The sequence below is a fragment of the Anabrus simplex genome, chromosome 3 (assembly GCF_040414725.1).
Source record: "Anabrus simplex isolate iqAnaSimp1 chromosome 3, ASM4041472v1, whole genome shotgun sequence".
Classification (NCBI taxonomy): domain Eukaryota; kingdom Metazoa; phylum Arthropoda; class Insecta; order Orthoptera; family Tettigoniidae; genus Anabrus; species Anabrus simplex.
The window spans coordinates 316077612-316096082 of record NC_090267.1 but is presented as its reverse complement, the minus strand read 5'-3'; the positions used below and the strand labels follow the sequence as shown (position 1 = coordinate 316096082).

At 38.2% G+C, this 18471-nt stretch overlaps 1 protein-coding gene across 1 annotated transcript in view; it reads right to left on the bottom strand.

The window, feature by feature from the left end:
• Positions 1-18471, bottom strand: part of Cad88C (cadherin-88C) — a 211082-nt gene that overhangs the window by 40768 nt on the left and 151843 nt on the right. Inside the window, exons 19-20 of the mRNA XM_067144414.2 lie at positions 12059-12216; positions 11576-11757 (exon numbers count right to left, since the gene is read on the bottom strand). Of these exons, the coding sequence (XP_067000515.2) occupies positions 11576-11757; positions 12059-12216 (340 nt within the window). The remainder of the gene's footprint in view (positions 1-11575; positions 11758-12058; positions 12217-18471) is intronic.

The following is an 18471-nucleotide window of genomic DNA, read 5'->3' as shown; positions in this document are numbered from 1 at the left end:
CCCTAACCTAAGGTGACCAATAGTTTCGTGTAGATGAGTTTCCATAGGTTAAGGAAATAACAGTGGAACCTATCAAGTGGCAGCTGCAAATAACGTCTGTAGTCCATGTTAAGAGAGACCTGATTGCCTGCTAGCAGTAACTCTAAAATGCCTTTGGGAGTGGCAACCCTATCGTAATAACAGCCTACAATGAAAATTGCACCTTTAAATCAGCCTTGAAAAAGGCTAGGGCATTTCCTGGAAGCAACACATTTCTTATGCTGGGAGAACTGTGAGAAGCAGTAGAGAACATTATGAAGGTGGCAGTAATTAACTTCAGTCAGAAGAGGTGATTGATTTCATGGAGAAGGAGAATTGAGTGAAGTTAAATGGAGAGGAAAAGAAAAGAAGTTAAAGAAGGGATATACTCTCTACTGGAGTGGAGGACATATGGTAAAGAATGAAGTGCAGATAATAACCAACAAGATCTTAAATGAGTATGTAGATAATGTGGACTACATAAGTAATAAAATAATTAAGATACAGTTAAGGTCAGAGAATGGAGTAAAGAATTTCATCCAAGTATATGCACCTCAGAATGGATGAAAACAAGAAGGTATTGACAAATTCCTGGAGACGCTGGAGAGAGAAATAAAGGATGTAAAAGTGATTGTCATGGTAGACTTTAATGCAATGGTAGGATGCAACAGAAAAGGAATAGAAAAAGTAATTGGACCTTTTGAATATGGAAAAAGGAATGAAAAGGGAGATAAGTTGGAGAATTTTTGTGTTTAACAGGGATTAAGAGTGGGCAATGCATGGTTCAGGAAGAAGAATAATAGAAAGATTGCAAGATATGGATGGGTAAACAGAAGGATCGATTATTTCTTGCAAATCGTAGACAGTTCTTAGATGTAATAACCTTGCCAGAAGTAGCCTTGATGGGGGCCATGGAGAAGTGGGAGCAAAAATGAAAGTAGGAAAAATCATGAAAATGAAGGAAGAGAGGAGAAAATAAAGCCTAGGCTTTGGAACTGACCAGATGGAAAGTGATAATGCTTCCTATGTTTGAGATTTTATAAGGTTAAAGTTGGTTAATTTTTAATGTTTTGCCATTTAAGGCGTGGCAGTTGTCTGAAGAAAGTTTGAGAGTGTTATCTACATTTTTCTTATTGTGAAACATAATTTTATATTGAAGATTTCTTGATTCAACAGTTTTTAGTTATCCTCTATGATATATATTTTTGCATATATCATTTTTTCAAGGAACGATAAAGCTCAGCTAGGCATAGATTGATACGGAAGAATGAACTGGTGCAGAAGCTATACGCATACTTTATATTCTTTTTCTTCAATAGCTGCTAGAATGGAAGTAACAATCAACATAAGATCAGTACAGAAATTATATATACATTTTATAAGTATTCCTTCATTTCGTATCAACTCCAATGAGCTTAGCAACAAAATATTTGATATATAAATGACAACTAACCATAAAGCAATATGTAACCTCTGATTACTCACAAACGCTTGTTGACACATCATTAGTTCCAAGATCTTTAATTTCATCCTGAGTTATCCTTTACATATGAAGTTAATCCCAAAAATAAGGTCTCCTATTTTTTTTATAAATACATAGACTTGTTTATTTCTACAATGATTTACATCATTTTTACAGCTTGAACATTTAGCTATTTTTCTACATAATCACCATTTCTCGATGCATTTTTGTAGACGCTGTGACAGTTTTTGTATGCCCATGTCATACCAGCTCACCACCATGCTGTTCAGGAAGTTGTGAACCTCATCTTTCACATACCTTCCGGTATTTCAACTTTTCCGTTAAAATTCTATGAGCGGCACTTCGGGAAACCTCAGGAACCTAAGTGCAGAGATATTCCAGGGTGATCCGCCGATCTTCATGCATGATTTTCTCAACCTTCACAACTGTCTCAACAGAAAATGACGGTCTCCCGCTCCTTTGTTCATCAATTGGTGATGGATTTCAATCGGTTGAGTACCTTTTGCGTTCAAAAACCGAATAACTGCGCGCACTTGGCACTTGGCGATAACATCACCGGGAGCTCCATTCTCAGCACTGCCAAGCCAAGACTGAGTTCTCAGTGCGGCGTGCGCATGTTTATTTGCGAGCGTAGGAAACACTCTTCACAATATTGTGACCAACAGCCACATGAACAGAGTTCTGTATTTATAAAAAAATAGGAGACCTTATTTTTGGGATTACCCTCGTATGACCGTCAATACGACCGATATTACTTGTGACAGTTATAAAGACCACAAAATTCCTTTTCAGTATTGTGGTAAACAGTACAAAGGACTTAAAATTCATATTAGTAAAACCCATCCAGAAGAATATCGTGAATCCCTTGTAAATACGACCTCTTTGACTCCTACACCTGACCCAAATGTAGGCTTGGAAGATATTGACTCATCTTTATCATCACCCCATTTACAAGAACTCGATGAACGCAGAGACATAAATAATACATATGAGGGGGAAATGAGGAGAGAAAATGCTGTACACTTAAGATGCGCACATCCCGACCACAGCAAGATATCAAGCACGCACAGTGTGTCTTATTCAACTGAACAACATTCGATATTAACACCTAACGAACGCATTGATACCCAGACAATCGGAAACACTAATTTATATGAAAACAAAAACAATTCACAAGAGCCTTGGGAAGTCAAATGCCAATACTGTAGCCAGTAATTTAGTGGTGAGAGGGGCATATCCATCCATATTAGTCGCTCTCATCCTGACCAACATTGTGAAAGATTACTTCAAAATCATACTGTTAAAGTATCTCAAACAGATATATCCGGTTCAGTCACTACCAAAAATCTCAATCCTAGTGTTGACTGGGGTATATCAGATAATTCATCTCTAAAGTACAAACAAGAAATTTGCAACTGGAAATAAAAATTTGAACAATTCAACGACGATCAAGACTACCGTATAATAAACTGGTTAAAGATCTTTCATCATTCCTCTTCACATCTATTAACCTCCTGCCTGGTCTCAAACACCCAGCGAGCAAATTTTATGAGGCTAGGAAGAAACACCGTTTGGCTCTTAGCGAAAAACACCATAGTCGCTTGTCAAATCCACAGCGGGCAGATAAACATGTCCGCGAAAAAAGGTGAAACAAATATAACTATGAACTGACTCAATACCAGTTCTACAATCAGAGATGGAAGGCAGTGAGGCAGGTGTTGGAAAACAAGTCTGAGATGTAAAATTGATCTTGGAAACATCCATAGTTTCTTTTCCGATACCTTTTCCTATGAAAATTTACACAAAAGGTAAACCTACCCTTCTAACATCACTGAAGCGGAGTGTGTGGAAATTAATGAAACGTTCGTGCCCACTGTGTTGAAGGAGGAAATTACTGTTGCCATCCATCATATCACACTAGATACTGCACTGGGCCCAGATCACGTTTTGATGAGAGCCCATAAAGATGACAGGCTATCATCACAAAAATAGCAACCAGAATGCTAAAAACTGGTGAAATTCCCGAATGTCTGTGGAATGCACGTACAATTTTGTTATATAAGAAAGGTGATCCGAAGACTGTGTCGCACTGGCGACCCATCACTATCCGTTCAGTCATTAGGGGAGTAATAGAAAAAGTATTCAACAGTCGCCTATGTGAGCGCATCCACTATAATGAACACCAGCGAGGATTATGTTCAACTCCAGGGGCACCGTTATAAATACTTCCATTCTCAGTGCATTGTTAAAATCTGCTAAACAGAAGAAAGAAGACATCATGGTAATTTTTTTGGATATTCGAAAGGCATTTGACAATATGGTCACAGCCATTTTCTAAAAAAACCTACAGTCTGAAGGAATACCTTCAAAATTTGGGAACGTAATTTCCAACCTTCAGACTGGGAACGTCACTCAAACTGAAATGCAGAAGGTTAGAAAAAACCTATACTCATAAAGGGAGGCGTGATGCAGGGATCTCCATAGCTGTAGATCATATCTTAGACGAGCTAAGTGGAGATAGTCTCTCGCAGCATTACAGGGTATCTCTGTCACCCGAACTACCACTTATAACCGTAATGGGATTTGCTGATGACACCGTCACAGTCAGGAAGGACAAAGAATTATAATTATTATAAGAATCTGAATCACAAGTAGATCTTCAATATGGACAAAAAATGAAATTTATAACCTGTAAGGACAAAGAAGCCGGTTTACATCTTATTCCGCTAGCCCTCAGAGGTTTGAAGAAATTGGACTTGATATCAATCCTCGGAAGTGTACAGGGATATGTGTAATCCAAGGCAAGTTGAAGCAAGAGTCGCTATCTGTGGAGGAAGACTCTAGGATTGACTTAATTGGTGACAGTGAACAAATTCGTTACCTTGGAACTACCTTCAGAGATACACTAGTGTTCGATGAGACTGCTGTAATGAAAGATCTTCACAATAAGCTCCAACTTCTAACATTGTCACCACTGCTTAAGGAAGACCAGAAGCTCATAGTCCTGAATTCTTCAATCTGTCCCACCTTGATATATCCTTTCCAGACACGCAGTTTCAAGAAAATCGCACGGAAATTTTTATCCAATAGCGATAAAATTATTAAAAGTGCAACGAAGGAGATATTGTAGTTGCTGACGGATAATCCAGATGGAATGTTGTACATCGAAAAGAAATACAAAGGACTCGTTCTTTTCAAAACCTCGTGGAAAGTCTACCTACAATGCATTAACGCCTGCAACATCTTGCTTAAGACTAAAAATCCACTCGGCGTTGCTTCGACAGATCCTCAGGCAGAGAGTTGGGAATGTATAAAACGTCTCAAATTAACAAATGCTGATACTCAGAAATAACCAACAAGAACGGCCTGTACAATACTAAAAAGATACATCAAGAGCTACAAGAACATGAATTCACTTCCTGGTGTTCTTTACCGCATAAAGTATTCGGAGTACAACTTTACAAAGAGTACACACCAGCAAACTCTTGAGTGCGAATCATATCGGACTGTCTTGTAATGAGTGGAGAGTGACTATAAAGATGACTGCTAATGTTTCTGCGGTGCACTCGGTGACAAATGGATCCCTGGACAACAACCTCTGTCGGCATTGCCACGAAGAGAAAGAAACTCTTGGTCATGCCCTGAGATTCTGCACACACGGGGAGCTCCTAAGAAATACGCGGCATGACCAGATCAGATCCTTCATTATAAGTTAAGAACTTCATTTTCCCGTATTGAACTGAGATTCACAATTAGAATTAAAGAAGGTTCAACCTATTCAATACAAAATGTGTTGTACAAGGTGTTCACAACATATTATTTATAATTACTAGTACCGGTTTCGACGCTCAATGGTGTCATCATCAGCTAGAAATCACAAAGTGGGCGGAGTATACGTCATAAAGTATAGATAATACATACATTGCAAAATACAAATCATAGGCTGTTTTCTCATTAAAAGCTAGAAGAATGATGTATAAAATATGGTGATATAATATAACACATAGAGGCGTCATGTTCTCTGCCCACTTTGTGATTTCTAGCTGATGAGGACGCCATTAAACGTCAAAACCGGTACTAGTAATAATAAATAATATGTTGTGAACACCTTGTACAACACATTTTGTATTGAATAGGTTGAACCTTCTTTAATTCTAATTGTAGATCCTTCATTGGCATAGAACTGAGGGAGAATGGATTCAATGTACATGAGGAGGAACATAAACGGTAGTTTGCAGAGAAATGATGTTATAGCCTTTAAAGACAACAGTTCTCAAGGATTCTTCTTAGATCCGACTGTCAGGTTTGAGCACCATAGTGGTCAGCCAGAGGAGGTTAATCTAGAAAAGATTAAAAAGTACAAACCCGCTATCCCTTACTACAAATCTAAATACAACCTTCAGGAAATTGAAATAATAGGGATAATGGTCGGAGCTCGTGGTGCCGTTCCTCATCACTTTGTCACTACATGAAAGCGCTTCCAACTTTGAATGAAGCTTATCCCAGAAGTTGTGACTCTTGTCCTCCGAGGCTCCACCAAGAGCCTGAGACACCACCTCTACAGCATTGAAATGCCACACTAATCACACTGTTTCTTTATAATTTAGAGTCTTCATCAGTTAATAGATCCATACAGAAAATTTGATATGCTTTACCTTGTACTTCACAGGAGGTTGTTCCTAAATAAATGGAAATGTATATAAAGATATGTAAGTAAAAGAAAAATTCCATTTTTTTTTTTTTTTTTTTGCTTTACGTTGCACCAACACAGGTAGGTCTTATAGCGACAATGGGACAGGAAAGGCCTAGGAATGAGAAGGAAGTAACCATGGTCTTAATTAAGGTACAGCCCCAGCATTTGCCTGATGTGAAAATGGGAAACCATGGAAAACCATCTTCAGGGCTGCTGACAGTGGGGTTCGAACCCACTATCTCCCAGATGCAAACTCACAGCTGCACACCCCTAACTGCACGGCCAACTTGCCTGGTAAAATTCCAATTTAAACTGAAACAACGCATACCCAGAACTGAAGCGGAGAATGTGAAAGCGGAATGAGATATATTCAAGAAGGCATTTGTAAGCCATTAAAAAATTTACTCCTAAGAGAAAATTATACTTTTCCACCTTTCAATACACTATTAATAAATAATGAAAAGACATTTTTTCATAACACCAAAACAAGTTTTGATTCCCATTGGACCATCATCAGCTGGCTAACAAATAAATAAACAAGAGATATTCCAAAACATTACTAGAAAAATATAATACACAACAGAGATAGTGTGTTGTGGAAAAAAGTTCACTAAAATATAGAACAATAATTTTTAAAAGTCCACTTAAATAATTATTTTTTATGTACCATATTTTTCTAGCGATGTTTAAGAAAGTTCCTTGTTAATTTATTGGTTAGCCACCTGATGACTGTCCAACTGGAACCAAAACATGTTCTGCTGTTATAAAAAAATGTCTTTTCATTATTTATTAACCCTTAGCACTCACGCGGCGGGCCACGCCTGATAACGAGAATATCCTGCATAGATCCTATGTCAGGCAATGCCCGACATAATTTTCTTCCCTATAAAACTCCTTTTTCGGGTTACGTGTGAATGTATTACAGGTACAGTAAGCTACTGCCAAACTTCAACGACAATTTTAAGCCATGCATAGCTATAATCTCTTTGAAATCAGGCTTTGTGCACATTCTTTGTAGACGATGTGAGTTTGCAAACTGATATTGCTTAGCAACATGGCGTTCGAGCAGCATGAGAAAGAAATAGTCGGACTTTTAGGTTAAAGTGACGTTGATTTCAGCGATAGTGAGAGTGATTTTCAATTAAGTAGTGAGGAAGATATTGCGGAACGATATTGTGTTGGTGAGTTGTGTGATGAAAATCCTGATAATGAGAAAATTATACTACATGGCAGTGGTGGTGCGTCTACTGATGGCTGGAGGAAATACCGTGACACTGACTTGGACTTCAAAAGTCCATTCACAGGTACATCAGGTTATCAACCACCACAAAGATGAGTGAATATGACTTTTTCCAATTAATCATGACTGACGAGTTATTGGCAGAAATTTTGCGCAAGACTAACCAGTATGCTAGTGTAAACATTCAAAAGGTTACGCCCCCCACACGTGAGTCTATTAGGAGGTCGTGGATAGATGTTAACCTTCCTGAATTAAAAGCATTTATAGGCAAAATCCTAAATATGGCAGTGAACAGTAAGCCTGAATTACGACGTGAAACTGTGTTTTTCAGCAATACTTGTGAAAAAAGCCTGGATTACATCCCAGCGAGTGTTTTGGGAAGTTCCACACAACGCACTATTACAGACAAAAAGTGACTCTGAAAAAAGTTCAGGTTTGAAAATACTGAAGATTGCACCTGAACACTGTATTGTACTTGTATTATATTTATTTTGTGTTTGATTTAGTTGATTTTTATAAATATGCTGTCAAAATGTTTGTGCTGTCACATATCCCTCTGCAAGCAGATTCTTAAATGGAGCTGCAAAGGCAGGAGTGTTCAGAAGAAAGGGAGGGCTAAGGGTTAATAGCATAAAGTCTTTCTTAACATTGTATTGAAAGGCGGAAAAAATAATTTTCTCTTAGGAGTCAGTTTTTAATGATTTGTAAGTCAATACGGGTCATCATGAGGTTCATTATGTGACATTTGTAAGTTGTGCTGAGAGCGCTTGTGGCAGAATAGCTGAAAGAGTGAATGATAGAAACTCCATGATGGAATGAGAGGGTAAAGGAAGCAGTGAAAAATTTTTTTTTTTTCTAGTTGCTTTACGTCGCACCGACACAGATAGGTCTTATGGCGACGATGGGACAGGAAAGGGCTAGGAGTGGGAAGGAAGCGGCCGTGGCCTTAATTAAGGTACAGCCCCAGCATTTGCCTGGTGTGAAAATGGGAAACCACGGAAAACCATTTTCAGGGCTGCCGACAGTGGGGTTCGAACCTACTATCTCCCGAATACTGGATACTGGCCGCACTTAAACGACTGCAGCTATCGAGCTCGGTCAGTGAAAAAATAAGAAGTAAGCATGTACCATATTTTTCTAGTGATGTTTAAGAAAGTTCCTTGTTAATTTATTGGTTAGCCACCTGATGATTGTCTAACTGAAACCAAAACATGTTCTGCTGTTATAAAAAATGTCTTTTCATTATTTATTAACCCTTAGCACTCACATGGCGGGCCACGCCCGACAATGAAGTATAAGAAGGAAGACAAGGAAATATAAGACAAGGAAGTATAAGAAAATATCAGGAAATTAAAAGAAGAAGGTGCCAGAAAGTATTAAGCGAAGAAAAGCTGGGCAGGATTTTCACAAGAGTTGGAAGAGGATGTGTACAGCAGTAAATGGATGCTATATGAACTTGTAAGAAGGAAGAAAAGAAAAGAGTCCACACAAAATGAAGGAAGGAAAAGGAAGAGTCTACAGAAAGCAGGGAAAAGGGAAAAAAAAATGAGAGATAAAAACGCAAGTAGAGGAAAGATGGAATGATTACTTTGATGAACGTCTGAATATGAAAAGCTGTGTAGATGATATGATAGAAGTATAGTGCGAGAAGACAGGATCCCAAACTGATATCACAATGAAAGAAGTGGAAACTGCTGTCATATGAAGGAAAGTGGGAAAAGCAGCAGGATTGGATGAATTGAATGTGGAAATGATGAAAGCATCAGGATCTGTTTGTCTACAATGGTTGTATACTCTATTTAGATGTACAGTATTTTAAAAGAAAAATCAGTACCAAATGACTGGGGTAAAGGGGTAATATTACCTATATTTAAGAAGGAGAACAAGAAGATATGCAATAATTATTAAGGAATCACATTCATATCTCAAGTAGCAAGAATATTTCAAAAAGATACCTGAAAAGAGAATGAGAAGGAAGGAGGAAGGACAACTAAAAGAAAAGCAATATGGCTTTTAAAATGGAAGATCAGAACTAGACTCCATCTTAAGTATGGGGTAGTTAATTTAAAAAAACACTGAAAATACAGAAGAGGTATGGTGATGACAAATGATACAATATGTGCAAGCAATGTACAAAAATTGTTGCAGCAGTGTCCAGACACATGTGGGGAGGACCGAGTGGTTTTGGAAGAAACTGGACTATGGTAAAGAAGGGTGCTGTCACCACAGTTATACATAATAGCTATGGATGAAACTGTGAAGGAGACAAAGGTAAAATATGGGGACAGGTAGCTGAAGATAAAGTTGTTTGCAGACGATATTGTGGAGTGGAGAGCAAACAGAGAGGAAGTATAAGGCAACTCAATATGTTGAGCGAGATCATTGGAAATTATGCAATGAAAATCAGTGTGGATAAGAGTAAAATAATGATGCTACTAGAGGAGAAAGACAAGGGAAAGAATTTATAAAAATAAAGGGACAAAACCTTGAAATTATGGAGAACTTCAAGTACTTGGGAACCAAACTGATGCAGGATGCAGGGCTGGTTATGGAGATCAGTAAAAGGATTCAACAGGAAATGCAGTCTACGAGAGTGTGAGAAATGTGGTGTGGAGGAAAGAAGTACCAATGAAGTGTGAAGAGGTGAGGTATAATATGTATTACTGCCCAATACTGACATATGCATTGCAGACCTGGACACTGGCAAAAAGAGAGAAGAATAAAATATAGGCATGTGAAATGTTTAAGAAGTAAGACAAGAAAGGATAGAGTAAGAAATGAGGATGTCAGGAAGAAAATAGTGGAAAAGCTTTATGACACAATGAAGAGGGATAAACTTAGATGGTTTTGGACATGTTAAGAGGATGGAAGAGAGATGGATGCCAAAGTGGATGATGCAGATCCAGATAGAAGGAGCGAGGACAAGAAGTAGACCCAGACTAAGGTGGCTAAAATTAATCAAAAATAGTATAATTAGAAAAAATCTGGACTGGAACACAGTTAAGGAGGAACAATGGTGGTTGGATAGAGGAAGATGAAGAGGTTCAATGAACATCCCAACCTGGTAGGAGCTGGACAAAACAAATGGATGATGATGACAACGACTTGTTTATGTTTTAATTAAATGTATCATTATTGCTCTCCAGATTTTCTTGTAACATTGCAGGTCAATCTTTGAAGAAGAAAGTACTCTACAGATTTACTAAGACTTCCATTATTTCTTAATAAAGAAATAAAACCTAAGGATGGACACATGTTGTTTCTCATTTTCTCATATGCATAACCTTCATTCAAAAATCTAATCATTTTACAATAAATTAAACTTGGATCCATTAAGTCATATCAAGCCATTATAATTAACTATCAGAGTCTCTGATAAAAGAGACTGGGGTGAAACTAGGGGATTATTAATGCTAGAAATTAGATGTTGTGATCTTGTGCTAAAAAACTAGTATTGTTTTTCTTTTTTCTTTTTTTACAACTTGCTTTACATCACACTGACACACATAGGTCTTATGGCGACAATGGGATAGGAAAGGGCTAGGAATGGGAAGGAAGCGGCCGTGGCCTTAATTAAGGTACAGCTTCAGAATTTGCCTGGTGTGAATATGGAAAACCATGGAAAACTATCTTCAGGGCTGCCAACAGTGGGGTTCAAACCACTATCTCCTGGATGCAATCTCACAGCTGTGCACCCCTAACCGCACGGCCAACTCGTCCGGTACTAGTACTGTTGTAACAGTGAAGATGCACCCCTCCGTTTCTATATCAGAGATGTACCATAGATGAAATGATAACAACAAAAAACGTAGTCTCAGGTACTAAAATACAGTCTCCTGAGTTATACTACCCAGGCAACTAGGCCATCATTGACATTATTTTACTATTAATAGGTCACTGCATGTAAACTAGTCAGTGCTTCAAGTAATGAAATCAAGAGCTCTATGCCAACATATTAGAACATAGAGTCTTGTCCAATGAACTCTAAGTATTTTCTCCAAGTTTCCTTTCTTTTTGCATGAACAACATGGTATGCTGTGATCAAAAAAGCATTAAACTAGGCTGGAAACGAACACACAATCTTGTACACAAAGGAGCTAGCAGATTAATCAATCAACCATTACAAATTAAGAAAACAAACCTTTTTCATTTCCATCAACTATAGAAAAAAGCACTCTGCCATTAGGTGTATTGGGATCATCAGCATCAGTAGCTTTAATCATTGTCACAATATCTCGAACAGGATGAAATTCTGTTATAGTCACACAACCAAATATAGGCTCAAACACTGGAGTCTCATCATTCACATCAACAATATTCACCCTGAAAGAGAAAATGTTAAGAGTTAAACAATTTTGAATTTGGCAATTGCTATTTATTAGTATATAACATTCTTTTTAAAAACATGGTGGCCTGAAGGGGCCATGGTGTACCAAGCGACCACTGGTCAACCTGAAGGACTGCAGATAAATTAGGAGATGTCATGTGGTCAGCATGACAAATCCTCTCAGCCATTATTTCTTAGCTTTTTTGACCGGGGCTGCTATCTGACTATTAGATAGCACTCAATTACATTCACATAGGCTGAGTGGATCCCAAACCAAAATATTAATCATAAGCTTACCCTATTTGTTTGAATGCATTCCTGCTTTCTCCACTAGCATAGCCAAACTGGTAATTATCCCAGGCTTCAATGATGAGAAGATAAAAGTTCTGTTCTTCTCTGTTCAATTCATCAGACACTGTCAGTACTCCAGTTTCAGGATTGATTTGAAACTTTCCCTGTAAAGTTTATGTAATCATTAAATTCAGTCACAAAAATAAGACATCAAAATCAGAACCATGCCCATTGTGTATTATGAAGGAATAAGAACATGCTGTTGTATATTCCTCATATTTAATCATTTGTATCAGCCCAGAGGCTGTCTAGATCCTCAAACAGCACCAGCAGAGGTTATGAGGTTATGGGGAAATATGACTGATCTTATGAGTAAAACCTTTCATAGTACTCAGATGCACAAGTCATGTTCTGAATATCATTACTCAGCCACCCATACCTCCGCAACTCATTACTGTTATAGCTATGAATGAAATTGGAATTTCAGTGGTAGCTACATTTTTCTCTTGTCTGTGCCAAGAGATACATACAAAAATATTTTATCCATCAAGAAATGGCACCAGGCAGTTTAAAAAAAATTTCAGACTTAATTTTAATTATCATTAAAATATAATTCACCTCCATGAAAACCGAACACCCGCCATAACACACATTCCACATGAAAGGTGGCAACACTGTTATGTATCAATACGGCTATCGCTGTGGTAGAAGAATTGCATAGTAACAACTCACAAGTGTATGCAATTGTTGTGTTATGTTTTTGTTGGTGCACGGACAAGTCTAGTGTGTTCGTCCAGCTGTAGAAATGGAGCCAAGCAAAGAAGAGCAGAGAAGTATGTTTCGTTTTCTGGTGACGCAGAGCTATGAAGACGCTTTGCAAAAACTGCAACGCACCATAGTCAAAACGCCCTGGAATGCTCTCGAATGGAGTCATCCTGTTACATGATAATGTTCACCCCCCATACTTCCAATGTGGCGAATGCTACGCTCCAGCAATTTGGTTGGTAAACACTTCAGCCTCCTCATACAACCCGGATCTTGAATCTTGTGATTGTCACATTTTTGGCAACCTGAAGAAAGATATTCATGGACATCGATTTAATTCCGACAAGGAAGTGCAAGAGTAAGTGTGGTTGTGAATCTGTCAGTGATCTACCTCTTTCTACAAAACTGGAATTGATCACCTCATCTTTTGGTAATTACTTTTGAATAAAACCACTCCATGGTCACATTGTAGCGAGTGTTTGATTTTCCTTTGAATTCCCCTTATAGATACAAATCCTGTAGATACCCAAAAACAATATTAGGCTATATCTATAGATTCAAATGTTTCTGAGAGAAGTACATCTGTGAAGAACTTATACAATACCATATATTGTTGTTGTTTTTTTTGGGTGGGGGTAGGGGTGGGAGGCAATTGCACCTTACTTTAGTTCAAACAGTGTAAGTTACAAATGTGTTTCTCTTCAAGGAGGATCACATTCCTTACAAGAAATAAATAAGCCCAGAAAAATTCTGCTCATTCAGACTATATTTATATTCATTAGATTGGTTTCATACAAGCACAACACTACTCAATCACTTTTGAAGCAAGGCATACTGGGAGGGTTAGAGTGCACCTTTCTAGGGAGCTGTGCCAGGCATAGAAGATACAACTTCTGGGTGGCATCTTGTGTTAAATTATAGAAATAGATCAGGATGATGCCTCTTCTGATACATTCATTTACAACCTTCTTTATGCAGCTTCTTCTGGAGCAACTTGCAGGTTGCATTCTTGGCCACTGACAGGGTTTCATGAACAAGAAGCTCCCTGCTGCCTGTTTCTTACCATTTCTTCCATGATAATATGAAAGATGTTGGCCATATTCTCTGTGGTATAGGAATGCTTTGGCTGACAGGAGAAAAGTTTTCTGCATTCTTAATTTTTTTCTGACAAACATCGTTAGTCTGACAAGTTCTTCCATGCAGTACAAAAAGATGTCACTTGAAAGCCTTGAGAGTCACACTGACCACTGGTCAGTCCAGGAACTCTGTTAGCACAATGATTAAGGCTCAGTCATTCTGCGAAGCCTCTGCAGCAAAAGGAACTTCATGCCAATGCTCGGTATACATGAATGTCATGAACTGACAAAAATCTTTACAGGTCTTTCTGTTCACAACAGGTCAGTTGAATCTGATCCCTAAAGAAGTAGAAGTTTAGGAAAAAGAAATGTCCCTGGTCATCCATCTCGGAAGATGAACTTGGTACTCTAAGTTGATGTGTTTATCCAGAACACCTCCAAGAAATACCATATTTACATAACGGCCAATTTTAAGGTCCCAAAATACGGGGTGCAGCTATTATACGAAAAATTTTCAGAATTTTTTTTTAAAAGATCTGAGGACATATTGTAGTGATTGAAACTATTATTAGGGAGGTATTTACTGTAGCCTATATAATAACAAAGAGATACCATGCAATTGCCAGTAAGCTGTACAGCTTACATTATAACAGGGACTGAGACCAGTACATCAACTGTCAAATTAAACATGGTAAATACTGCATGCAAATATAGTTAAAATGAGCAATGGTTTCAATACAACTTCGCTGAAGGCCGTAATGGAAGGTAATGGTCTATCAATCACTACTGATCTGCATTTAGGGAAGGTGGCAGATTCCCTATCTGTTGTTTTCCTAGCCTTTTCTTAAATGATTCCAAAGAAATTGGAAGTTTATTGAACATCTCCCTCGGTAAGTTATTCGAATCCCTAACTCCTCTTCATAAAAATGAATATTTGCCCCAATTTGTCCTCTTAAATTCCAACTTTATCTTCATATTGTGATCTTTCCTATTTTTAAAGACACCACTCAAACTTATTTATCTACACTGACAGCTCGGAACATACCACTTATGATAAAGATGTTGATTCCCATAGGGAACTTGAAATATTTTTTCTGAATGAGTAAATTTATAATACCAATATAGTTGGTCCGTTATTGGACATTATAAATTTTCCAGCTAACTCATTCCTGGTTGCCAGCCCTTCGCCCCAGTGTGCTAAGTTGGGCTTGTCAGTTGGTAAATAGCACACCTACCAAGACGCACGACTAGTGCATACTGTGGAGGCCACTGCGTAGGCTACCTGGAGCCACCGGCAGTGCCAATGCACTAGATTCTACCCATGTGCAGAGATCTGTAGCCTTTATTTGCAAACACATTTATGTGATGACCCCAATGAAGATCTTTCCTTATATTAACACCTAGGTACTTACAATGATCCCCAGAAGGAACTTTCACCTCATCAAGGCAGTAATTATGCATCATTATGTATGACGCCATCAGGCTGGGAGCAGACAGTGATGCTGTCACTTTTTACATCATTTGTTGTGGAAATATTAATTGCAGTTTTATAATATGCAGCCAATTGTGTTCTGTCCAATTATCTTAAACAAAATGCCATGAGCCTCTAAAACAATAATACGAAGGTCGATCAAATATAAACAGGATTTTTATTCCTGAATATCAACAGTTGGTAGGACTGGCGCCATGCTTCTGCTATGCTTAGGTGGGACTGTCAGGAGTGGGGAGAGCATGCTGTTAGATATTTTCTGTCATTTCCTGAGTAACGCTAATGATGTCGGAGCAACAGGTGCACCCTCCACTGTGTAACGCATAATTATAAAATTTCTTGCTTGTGAAGGAGTTACAGCAGCGGAAATTTGCCAGAGATTGACTGCACAAATCAGTGATCAAACATTGTCAAGTACGCGGGTGTTTGCCTGGCTTAAAATGTTAAAGGAAGGACGAGAACATGTGGAAAATCAGCACCATGATTGCCGTCCTCGGACCAGCATTACAGACGAAAACATTTGTGCGATTAAAGACATTATTGACGACGATCGATCGATGGGCATGAGCGATACACAATCAATGCTGCTTACTACTGCGAGCTCTTGAACAAGGCGAGGGTTGCATATCGCCGCAAAAGACGAGACCAACCGATTCGACGAGTCATCCTCCTCCACAACAATGCACAGCTCCATACCACAGCTCTAACTGTCCCCAAACTACAGGAAATGCACTGGACTACATTTGATCATCCTCCTTACAGCCCAAACTTATCGCCCTGTGATTTTCATTTGTTCAGACCGCTTAAAGAAAATCTAGGAGGGCAACGATTTGAAGATGATGAGAGTATGGCAGACTTCGTGCATATCTGGCTGGTGACACAACCCTGTTCTTTTTACAATGAGGGCATGAAAAAGCTGCCCATTCACTGGGACAAATGCATTTACAATGCAGGAAACTATGTGGAAAAATAAAATGTAATTGCCTTGTGTTTTTCATTAAATGAATTTAAATAAAAAATAAAATCCTGTTTATATTTGATCCCTCCTTGTAACTGTAATAAATGTCAAGATAATAGTTGAAACTCAATATGTTACTCAGGGAACATGCTCAAAGGATGACTAGATTTGACCAGCTTACTTGTACAAAAGACAAGTGTAATTAACTTCAATCATAGATTTATTTTTCAAAACTTCAAATCTGACTTCAATTTGTAGTCAACCTGATAAACTAGTAGGAGATTTGCACACTGTTTCCCTGAGTCAGCTTGTTTGTGTGCCAGATCTGCCATTCATCCTTCGCTTTCATGCACGTTGTCGTGAAGGCCACTGTGAGCTTGATGGCATCACCGTGCTGAGATGGCAGTGCATCATGCATTTAGGACAGTCACATGTTACTGATATGGCACTGTCAATAATACAGCACAGAAATAATTAGTAACACGGTATATGAAATAAGTCGTGTTCAATGTTGCCTCTGTTGTTGAATTTATCACACAAAATATTTTATCGGATACACACAAAGGATTCTAACTTATAGTATTTACAAACGCACAAAAAACAAATACTGAAACTGTACTTGGAGGCTTTTTGTTAGTTTATATTCAGTTCATAATTTACCAAAACTGTAGGCCTTTCACTTGCAGAGGGGATAGATTATTTACATTTTAAAATATGGGGAAAAAACATTATAATCGTACAATGTCATGTCATTAAAAAAATCACTGCTTATGAACTGTTACTAGGAATTACAAGCAGAGTGACTAGTTTCACTTTCCTCTGATGGACACCAGTCAGGAATGTTATGTTCTTTGGTAATGTTTAGTGTTCATATATACTGTCCCCATTAAAATGGGTGATATTGTGTATATTTTCAACAAGTGGAAATTAAAAGTTTTATTGTCTGCTTGGAACTGCAATGTGTTATTGGGGAAGTAGTGGCGAGCTAAGAACGAGTTTTTTTCGTCATTCAGAGGGGTGATATATGGCCCGGACCGTGCCAAGGTCGAAGCAAATCACGTGACTACCGCCGCACACGCGCTACTCACATTCTGAATCTGGAATAGTCTGAGCCAATTAAATGAGACCATCAGCCAATTATCGTTCTCGTGGAAGATCACACATCCCAGGCCGATAAGATAAAAAGGCCTTGTTACGAGTAAATTGCTCTCTCTGAATATCCTTCGCTGTGCTGCTATGTGCGACGCTACGTTATCCGACCACGTGGAGAAATGATTTCCAGTTCAAGTCGACGCCCGTCCTGCCAGAATTTAGCGAGATAATTAGCGAATTCCTATGGAGTAAAACACGCCTTAAGAACCAAGTTAAGTGTGACTGTATAGACGAGCTATTAATATTCGACGTGTGCTTGTGCAAATACTTAATCTTGTCATCTCAGTTACAGCTTGTGACCGGAATTCTACAGAAGTCGTCTTAGAAGCTGAACACCTCAAGATGGACAATTCCACAACCACCTATAACACAACTTCATCGAGGGACACCTGCTACAAAGCCTCCATGGAGCTGTAAAATGTGAGGCGTATCTGGTAATTGGAAGGAGACTGACTGGAGGAAAATGCTGGAATAATTGACTGTCGACGGGGATCGAACTCCATCTAAAACTTGAGTACCTTTAAATTTACTTTATCTGTCTCACCTTTTGTACAACTAGAGGTCTTTCTTCTTTAAGTCGTAGATCTATTAGTTTGTTGTAGTTAGAAATATTTCATTTTTCCACTTCTTAAGGTGTCGTGGTAGACTAGGTACGTGTGAATGAAATTTTGAATCTGTTAGAGTAGACATGTAGGTTAATTAAAAGAAATAAGTCTTTGAATGATTTCCCATGCTTAGGAGCTTAATATTTAAAAATCACTGACCACACGATAAATCTACTTCCCTTGTAATGTTGAAAGTTATTGGACTGAAATTTGCGCGTACATTTTGAGTGAATAGGGTCGAACCTAGTGTCTTTCAAGATCACTTGTTGTATTTATGATGAAGTCATCTAATTTTATGATATTCCATGAGGATCAGTAGATGTAATAATCACTCAAATAATAATAATATAGACTAAAGATCGGGTAAAACAGAA